Source organism: Aethalodelphis obliquidens, unplaced genomic scaffold (assembly GCF_003676395.1).
Source record: "Aethalodelphis obliquidens isolate GAN/ISIS:26980383/991018 unplaced genomic scaffold, ASM367639v1 scaffold39, whole genome shotgun sequence".
Lineage (NCBI taxonomy): Eukaryota > Metazoa > Chordata > Mammalia > Artiodactyla > Delphinidae > Aethalodelphis > Aethalodelphis obliquidens.
In genome coordinates, this window is record NW_020837983.1 from 4,964,673 (window position 1) to 4,975,464 (window position 10,792).

Consider the following 10,792-nt stretch of genomic DNA (forward strand, 5'->3'; position numbering starts at 1 on the left):
CTCTCTTCTCTCCAAAAACTGCTCCTCCTTCAGTTTTCCCATTTCTCAGTGAAAGTACTACCACCCTTATTCAAGCCAAAAATTGGAAATCATCCACAACATTCTTCATTTTCTCAGTTCCAGAGCCAATCAACCACAAAACCCAGATGATTCTATCCCCTCCATGGTTCTCAAAGCTGTGTACTGTTTGCCTTCTGCATTATCTCTACTCTTTCCAAGTCATCATCTCTGGTCTGGACTACTGTACCATTATTGTTGGGTCTTCCAAACAGTTCTGTTGAAGTCTTCTCTTGTCACCTCTACTCCCTAAAGCCATTTTCCATACTTACTATATCTATTTTTAAATGTAAATCTGATCATGCATTTGTCTTAAAGGTATTGAAGAAAACACTACTTCCAGCCAAAGGGCCTTCTACCTCTCTTCCTCCAACACACTGATCTAAATTAACTTCTACTCAGCTTTCCATAGTTTAAGTTTCCCTGACTGCCAAACTACGTCAAGTTGCGTTATTATCTCAGCATTAACTCAGCAATTAATTATGTGACAAATGATTTAATGTAAACCTTCCCCACTAAACTATAAAGTGTTGAGAGGAGGGTCTCTTTTGATCTTGGTCATCACCATATTCCCATAACAACAGGTAGTTTTCAAAACTGCCATTTTGATTCTAGGCACATTTTTCCTTCATGATTATAAAAATATTAAATGAAAGCAGAATTACCTCATTAGAGAAATGCAAATCAAAATTACAAATCAAAACTCACACCGGTCAGAATGGCCAGCATCAAAAAATCTACAAACAATAAATGCTGGAGATGGTGTGGAGAAAAGGGAACCCTCCTGCACTGTTGGTGGGAATGTAAATTGATACAGCCACTATGGAGAACAGTATGGAGGTTCCTTAAGAAACTAAAAATAGAACTACCATACGATCCAGCAATCCCACTACTGGGCATATATCCTGAGAAAACCATAATTCAAAAAGAGTCATGTATCAGAATATTTACTGCAGCTCTATTTACGATAGCCAGGACATGGAAGCAACCTAAGTGTCCACTGACAGATGAATGGATGAAGAAGATATGGCACATATATATAATGGAATATTACTCAGCCATAAAAAGAAATTGAGTTATTTGTAGTGAGGTAGATGGACCGAGAGTCTGTCATACAGATTGAAGTAAGTCAGAAAGAGAAAAACAAATACTATATGCTAACACATACATATGGAATCTAAAAAATAAAAGTGGTTCTGATGAACCTAGGGGCAGGACAGGAATAAAGATGCAGACGTAGAAAATGGACTTGAGGACATGGGGAGGGGGAAGGGTAAGCTGGGACGAAGTGAGAGAGCAGCATTGACACACACACTACCAAATGTAAAATAGCTAGCTAAAAAAAAAAAAAATAGCTAGCTAGTGGGAAGCAGCTGCATAGCACAAGGAGATCAGCTCGGTGCTTTGTGACCATCTAGAGGGGTGAGATAGTGAGGGTGGGAGGGAGATGCAAGAAGGAAGGGGATATGGGGATATATGTATGCATATAGCTGATTCACTTTGTTATACAGCAGAAACTAACACAACATTGTAAAGCAATTATACTCCAATAAAGATGGTAAAAAATTAATTTTTTTAATTAATTTTAAAATTAATCTTCATTGAGAAAGTAGCCTGAGAAATTAACTTTGAACCCAGCTGCATTATTGTACATACTGTACATTCAGGATTATTTTCCAAGTAAATGTTATTACAAAGATTTGATTCATCGGTCACTTCTTTATATATAGTATTTTCCTGATTATAGCTTTTGCCAACATGAATTTTCTTTTATAACTATAATTTCTACCAAATACAGTTTTGCTAAATCATATTTTGCCTAAATATTATGAAGACTGTATTACTCCATTAGTTTTTAGTCAAAAAAAAGTTACCAGTTTTTAGGTAAGTTAGTTGTCATGTGTTAGTTTTGTTGTTTCACGAACCTTGATTTTTGCAGATAAAGTTTTGAGGGTTTTAGCATTAACGAAAAAGATGGGATGCTTTGATCAGTTTTTTAATTCTAAAAAAATCTGTGATGTGCATTTTGGACAATTTCAATTAGTTTTCTTTTTACACTATTTCTACCAGTAGCAGTCTCTGTACACTAAATAAAAGACTGACAGGGCTTCCCTGGTGGTGCAGTGGTTGAGAGTCCACCTTGCCGATGCAGGGGACACGGGTTCGTGCCCCGGTCCGGGAAGATCCCACATGCTGCGGAGCGGCTGGGCCCATGAGCCATGGCCGCTGAGCCTGCGCATCCGGAGCCTGTGCTCCGCAACGGGAGAGGCCCCAACAGTGAGAGGCCCGCGTACGGCAAAAAAAAAAAAACACTGACAATATCTTTCTGCGTTTTTCAAATTTGTTCCCATTTTTTACTTGGTTATCTAACAGAAAAGTGAAATTCCTCAGGATTGCTGTTAAAGAGGGGATAAAAAGCGTGTCTTCATCAAAAATGGCTGGGAAAAACATTCCTAGAGTCAAATATCCTGTTATATTCTCAGGAGCTGACTGTTATGCTGTTATGTCCAAACTTTCCCCTGCAAAAGAAAAAAAAAAGCTGACTAGAACAAAAGACAGTAGTTAAATTCTAAGAATCCAGAACTTCTTATAATCACTTTGAAATACGATAAGATTCTCAGAATTAGATATATCCTTTCTTTTGCAGAACAGAAGAAAGATAAAAGCATGAACTCGGAAGCCAAGACTGGTTGAGTATGAATCTTGAGTCTGTCCCTTACTAGCTATGTGACCCTGGACAAGTTACTCATCCCTCTGCCAGTTTATGAATTGCCAAATGAATGTAATACTAATACCTACCTCACAGACTTGCTGCAACCATATTTCATCTAATTAGCTAATATATATGATACTTAGAACAGTACTTGCCATGCAGTAAGTGCTCTCTAAATGTTAACTACCATTATCATCATCATCTTGCACTAGTCCCTTCCCATTTAGCCCCATTTTAAATGTAGGCTATAGGGCAGGGAAGGGAGAGGGTGAATGACTGCAAAAAAGTAGAATGAAGATAACTGGGAATTAAACATATATGGAACATAACTGCCTTCATCTAGACTATTTGTAATGTATAAAATAATGACTAATTTGCTATATCCCAGACTAACCACCACTAACAATTCCACTCTACCTGTAATTTTTGTTTCTGAACTTGGTTCTGATCTGTTTCCCCCTTGACCCTGTAATTTACTTCCCAAATAAACACCAAAAATGGTCTTCATAAACAAGAGGCTTGAATGCCTACAGCAAGATTCACAAGGTAAGAGTGCTTAAAACCATGCTTTGATAAAAGAGGAAGGGGGAGACACTGTCATTTTAATATTAATAGTGGACATTATCATCTTTTTTTTTTTTTTTGCGGTACAAAGGCCTCTCACTGCTGTGGCCTCTCCCGTTGTGGAGCACAGGCTCCAGACAGGCAGGCTCAGCGGCCATGGCTCACGGGCTCAGCCGCTCCGCAGCATGTGGGATCCTCCCGAACCAGGGCACGAACCCATGTCCCCCGCATCGGCAGGCGGACCCTCAACCACTGTGCCACCAGGGAAGCCCGGACATTATCATCTTAATGAATGAGTCCTAAGCATAGTAACTCTAGGGTTGCATGGTTTAATTATACATTCCATAAACCCAAGCCTTTAATATTCTTTTTTTTTTTAACAATTCTAAATACACACACTGTTTTCAACGGAGCAAATAAAATTTAAAATCTCATATATCATCAAATTCAATAAAAAATGTAAATACTCTTGCAGACTGTATTTTTTGAGTTTCAAAATTACCAAAAGCTACCAGAACTTTTAATATGCATTAACATATAACTGCAATATAAATATAAGATTTAAAACATATAGTTTTTATTACACTAAAAAATATACAAACATTAATATACAAATTACTTCAAACTGCTAATCATCCAGTTTTCTTTAACAAAACAGAATGAAGGTCAACTAAGTACAAGTATCATTACGTACAAAATAAACGTAGAAGTTATTTCTTTGCATTAAAGATCATTTTCAGAATGATACTTCATGAGCATGGCAGGGACTATATATACATTTTATCATATTTCTCAGTACTTCATGTCAAAGCATATATGCAATAAGTGGCAAAAAGTGCTAAAATAGAAAAAAAATCAGTAAAACTATAATATTCCCAGATATCTAAACTATCTGCCCAGCATTTTAAATTCATTTAAATATCAAAAAAAGTTATTCATCAATTTCAATTCTGACATTCCAATCAATGAACACGCAAAGCTTTATTTAAAAAAATAGTAATCCATACACTATGGAGGGAAGTGTAAAATGGTACAATCACTTTGAGAAAAGGTCTGGCAGTTTCTTAAAAAGTTAAACATATATCTTCCTTAATCCAGCATTAAGTCCATAACACATTTATACAATAATATACATAACAGCCAAAATCCGGAAATAGCCCAGAAGTCCGTCAAAAGATAATGGATAAACAAACTGTGGTATATTTATAAAATGGATACTACTCAGCCACAAAAAACAATGAACTACTGATTAGAGGATGGATGAATATTAAAAACATTAAGACGGGTGAAAAAAACAGAAACAAAGGATCTATACTATATATGATCTCAATTATACTGTGTCATAGAACAAGCAAAACTTATCTGTTTTTTTAGAAATTAGTGTTTTTTTAAAAACAGTGGTTGCCTGAGGTACCAGGGTATTGGTTAGGAAAGGGCAGGAGAGAACTTTCTGGGGTGATAACTTTTAAAATCTTGATGGGGGTTTAAGCTACACAGATGTAGTCATTTGTCAAAACTCATCAAATGGTGCATTTAAGATTTGTGCATTTCACTGTTTGTAAATCTTACCTAAAAAATCATAAACACACAAATAAATATTGAACTCCAGTTCATAATACTCATGCTGAAGTGTTTATGGGTAAAGTATTCTAATTCTGCAACTTGTTTTAAAATAAGTTTTCTTAAAAAATAAAAAATGTATGGATGGATAGACAGATAAACATGTGATAAAGCAAATACAGCAAAACATTAATTGTAGAATGTAGGTGGTAGGCATATGAATGTTTACTATAAATTTTTTCGTTTCTATACATTTGAAGGATTTCTTAATCTTTGTAACAGAGGTGAATTCACACTCATGAAAGATCTACTAACAAAGTGTAAGTCTAATGATACATCCATTTTAGTTTAAATTGTTTGGGCTAACTTGGGTGGTATTTTTATTTATTTATTTACTTTGCTTTCTACTATTTACAAAGGAATTGAAAACTAAAAATAAATTATATAAATTCACATTATAGCTGCTACTTTTAATGAAACAACTTTAAGAAGAGACATTAAAAAATACGGAACCAATTTCTCAAAATTATATACAAGATCTAGCATGACTGCTAATGTTTAATTAGGTTGCATATTTTAAGAATTTACTCTTTTGTATTTGTATTTGTTAAGTACTACAACCATATTTCATCTAATTATTTTTAACTATTTACAATCAAAGTCACCATCAAATATTTAATTGATTTTGAGAATTTGTGAATCTTAACATTTGAAAAAAATAAATATATTATGAAATTTAGACATGGTACATTTGGCATCTATTATATCACCTAAAGAAATATATTTCAATTATGCCTCATCAAAAAAATTTACCTCTATAGTACTGAATTCTTTGTTTCATGGCACACACAAATAGTACAATGTATTACCATGTATTTAAAAGAACATGTATTAACAACACATTTAACCACTATCATCTACAGTATATATTAATTACAATTTACCACACTTAATTATTTAAACATATCTATTTAAAACTTGACATTACTCTAAAAGAAGGCACATGGAAAATAATTCATATTTCAAACATTTTCATGTAAGTAAAGAGGCAACAGGGTAGAGTGAATCTTTCAAAAATAAAATAACACCAAGTTGATGTCGCATTATACAAAAAAGGAAAATATTTAATTTGAATATTTTAAGAAATCTGGCATTTGTTAGAAATGAAAGAGCTTCATTAACTTTTTCAGAATGTCACTATAAATCATACCTAGGTTTATAAAATCATAACTTGTAAAAAAACAAACATCCATTTAAGTTCAAATGGATAAGAAAAGACAAGAAGGTGGCAAGAATAACTAGGCACTATCTAAATTTCTAATATATTGGATGAAATAGTATTTCTACAGAACCAAGTCTACATTTTAAAAATAAAAACACTCTTTCCTATGTTTTTCCAGCATTACATTTCGTAAGTAAACTCACAGCCCCAAACAGTTCTCTATAGTAGGATGTCTGGTGGCTTCAATTGTATTCCATTGGTACTAATAGAATTTGCCCTTATATATTCCCCTTAGTGAAACTTGTCCTCAGCAAAAACTGCTAATGTAAGTTGGTAAGTAGTCAAAAACTCAAAAAAGTCTCAATATAGAAAGAAAAAGAAAAAAGCTTTAGCTCATAATTTCCCTAAGATACTCTGCAAGATAATAATAAACAGCCTCTAAAAAGAGTTCAGTCATCAAACAAGTCTTCTTTACACAGAAATTCCCATGAACTATACTATGCTAATTATAATTGCATAGGTGGGGAGATGGAGCAATGAAAATGGAGCAGAACCACATTCACTTTAATTTTTGCAGATTAAAATTAAACAAGATTGACTCAGAAAAACTGCTGCAGTAAACTCACTGCAATGAGTGTAATTCTGTTGTTTAAAAATATGTAAAATAAGGTTTTTATTCTACTCGGTCCCTACATGCTAACAAGTCTGTCACATGACATAAGCAACGAAACAACAATCTTGAACACTGCTGGAGAAAAATAGACTGTAGCAGACTATGTTTACACTATTTTCTGGGCAGCAAAAAAGTTTTCAAGGGCAATTTTATATAGTATACATTTTTAGCTTCCACACTTATATTAGAATCTAACCACCAAAAAAGATGTATATTGCACTTTTCTGAACACATAACTTGGCTAAAAACATTTCACAGAATTAATGTTCCACAGAACACACCTGGAAAACTGATTTAGCTGTACAAAGTCAGCATTCAAATTGAACATTCATTAACAATTCTGAGTAGTACCATGCTAAGATTATAACATGAATTACATTTTGTATGGTAATTTGCTTTCAATCATTTCAAAAAGTTAAAGCTTACTACCTTAAAGATTTACTGGAATAATATTGTAAAAACATTACCTCAAATAAGAATTATAAGATTCATTAGACTGAAAGAAAAGTCAAAGCACAGATTAAAGATGAAATTGTCAAAAGGATATATCATACATTCAAGGCATTTTTATAATAAAATACTTAACTCTAACAGCAGATACAAAACACCAATGAAATTAAGCAGTCAACAAGCTAAAACAGTACTGTAAGAGTCCGTTTTATTTTTATTCTTTCTATTCCTATAGCCATAACCTAAATTTCAGATTTAATTTCCCCTCACTACAATGCCCACCCTGAAATGCTGCTATTATGACATTAAGTCAGAGCTCTAGTCATATGTCCCTAGTCAAAAGCCTTCCATGGCTTGCCATTATATATTCACTTTCGATTCCTTAAAAACAGCATTTAATGTAATCCATAATGTGGCACCAACCAGCTTCCAACTTCCAAATTGATATCCCTCAATTTACCTTCACCCACTCTTCAACAAAAATTTCTGAAAATCTAATATGATTTAGGCACCATGTTAGGTTTCAAAATACTCTATTCCAGTGGTTCTTTGAGTGGTTTTTTAGCTTGCAACAGAATCTCTAGAGAACTTATTAAAACAGATTGCTGTACTCTACCCTCAAGTTGCTGATCCGAAAGGAATGGATTTACATATCTCACAAGTTCTCAAGAGATGCTGATGCTGCTGGTCAGGGTCTACTCTTGGTGAACCACTGCTCTACACCACAGGCCATGAGCCGAAAGCCCACTGGCTGAATGAGGCCCATTCACATGTTTCGTCTATTTATTATTTTAAATAATTTTAATTATTTGCAAATGTTTTACAAATAAAAATTTCTCATAAAAATGCAGATTTCTGGCTCATTTCTGCATGTAAAAATTCTGCTGGAGCTCAAGGGTAGCTACACCAGTTAGTCAAGGTATATGTCCTTGTCCAGATTATCACAGCCCTAATTGGCCCTATGCTCACTTAAAATCACTTAAAAATCACCTGGCTTAGCACTGTATTTGTGCTTATACACTCTGACCCACTTTTTCTCATTCTCTATGCCTTTTTCATGCTGCTCACTCTGGCATAAACATCCTTTCTCCCCAATACGGCTGAAATCCTACCTACCCCATTCTAAAGCTTGGCTTGAATATCCTTCCTCAATACAGTCCCAGCAAAAATAGAAATCCTTAAGTAATAAACATATTAAAGATTTAACATAAATGTCTATGTGTGCTTTAAGAATCAAGGTTTTATTTCCACAAATATTAAAATAGCAATATTTACAAAAACATAAAAGACTATAGATATCATAAATTATAAACATATAATTTTTGCTATTTTTATTCTAAATAAAATTTTAATTTTGTTCATTTAAGTTTTTACTGTGATTTTACTGTGAAAGAAATCTTTTTCAGACTAAGACATTGCAAATGAATTGACGTATTAAATCTTGTAGTCAAAATATATAACAGCTCCAACAGAATATCTTATTTTGCTGGACAAAAAAAGGAGGAGGAGGAAGGGGGTAATTGACACAATTCCCCTGATTTCATAACCCACCAATTTTTAAAAGCAATTTTAATGAAATAAATGTTTCTAATTTTTTAACATGTAGGATATTTTTGTGGATTTTTACTTCTGTGGAATGGCAGGGGGAAAAAAATTACAGAGAAACAAAAACTGAGTGCTGGTCATTGCTCTGCCATAAAGAGCTTTGTTACATCAAGTAAATCATTGAGTTCTCCCTGGACCTCGGTTTCATTACCTCAAAACTGAGGTGGGAAAAAGTGTTCTCCAAATACCTTCCATCCCTAAAATCCTAGGACTTACTCTGTCAAAGAATGAAAGCATAAAAATCAATGTCATACAGACAAGCTTCTATTAGGCTAGTATTGCTTCTAAATTAGATTGACTTAAAAACTTTGAACTACATACAGCTTTCAAAGTGCTAATTAAAAATGCTGAAGATTCAGAACTTTGAAAGAATACTTATGTATTTATATATGTTATTTATATATATGTTAATAACCAAAATAAAACATCTTTTGTAAGGCCAACAATTAAAACATCTTAGGAAAAAAATTAGAGGAAGACAAAAAAATTTATAACCATACCAATCAGCGTTTTAATATATATCAAAGGAAAATTAATTAATTAGAAAATCCTGTCAAAAAAGCCTTTTTCATAATAGAGATTAACAATATTTTTTAAGAATATGTACTCTGGGACTTCCCCGGTGGTCCAGTGGTTAAGACTCTGTGCTTCCACTGCAGGGGGTGTGGGTTCGATCCCTGGTCAGGGAACTAAGATCATAACATGCCGTGCGGCATGGCCACAAAAAAAAAAAAGAATATGTACTCTGCTTCAGGATATTCCCAAATGAAAGTAATTTGGCCAAAATTAAAATTATCAAATTGCAAGACTGCAAAAAAAATCTTAGAGACTATTATATTCAGATAGATCATGCCGTAAGCGAATTGCTTTCAGCTTCTCCACTTCAATTTTTGCTCTTAGCAGCTCTTCCTCTAGCTGCTGCCTTCTTTTCAATCCATCCCTCTTCTCCTGAACATATAATCCAAAATTTTTTTGATTTTCTAAAATTATCTGATGCTCCTCTTTCAGCATTTGCAGAATCTGAGGATCATACCCTAACTGTGACCTAAAATTTTCTCCACTTTCATGCCGAAAAAAATCATCTCTCCTTGGGATAGAAGATGGAGACGATGTCATTCTCATATCAACAGAGGAAAGTGACGGTGACAAAGATCTTTCCATAACATGTACTAATTCATGTTCTTCTCTTTGCTCTAAAGTATCACTCTGTTGAGAATTTAAAACCAGTGGAGGAGGGGGCTTAATGTCTTCTTCTTGCTTCACCTCCACTGTAATAGCAACTGGATGGTGGTCCAACATTACCTGCAGTGAACTTGTACCAGCCTGTGCTTCCTCATCCAAGTTTGCACTACAGCACACAAAAAAGCATTATAAAATGTAAATCAAATGAATATAAGAGCATTTTAAAGCATAATTTCATATTTAATATACATTAAATTATCAAGCTATAAAGAAAATTATGAAACAAAAAATATTTTTAACCCTTGCAATAATAAATTAAAGTGACTATGGTTGGGATTTTAATTTTATATATATATATGTATATATATATATATATATATATATATACACACACATATATATATCTCCATCCTTAACTTTAAAATTGGCCTCTTAAAAGAACAGGAACTTACAAATACTACACAAGGCTATCAAGGTAAATACAAAAGAAAAGGCATTTTTGATACTCTCAAAGAGATACCAATTGTCCCTATAAGCCTGAGGTTCTTAAATGGTGTAAAGTGTCATTTAATTCATTCTGGGCCTTGCTATCCTGACACCTTAGTCCTAGACCTGCTTCTCCTCTCCTGTCCTGATCTAAAAATCACCAGAGTCTATGACTTCCAGCAGGACAGTGGAAGGCAATCTCTGAGACGTATTGATTTCTCAGTAGTCACACTCACACACACACACACACACACACACACACACACACACACACACACAC

At 33.8% G+C, this 10,792-nt stretch overlaps 2 protein-coding genes across 3 annotated transcripts in view; both read right to left on the reverse strand.

Annotated features, from left to right (window-relative positions):
- RAD54B (RAD54 homolog B) overlaps window positions 1–10,792 on the reverse strand; it is a 95,485-nt gene that overhangs the window by 43,413 nt on the left and 41,280 nt on the right. The window lies entirely within an intron of this gene.
- Window positions 8,580–10,792, reverse strand: part of FSBP (fibrinogen silencer binding protein) — a 6,042-nt gene continuing 3,829 nt past the window's right edge. The window contains exon 2 of the mRNA XM_027131411.1: window positions 8,580–10,192. Coding sequence (XP_026987212.1) covers window positions 9,667–10,192 — 526 coding nt within the window. The 3' untranslated portion in view covers window positions 8,580–9,666. The remainder of the gene's footprint in view (window positions 10,193–10,792) is intronic.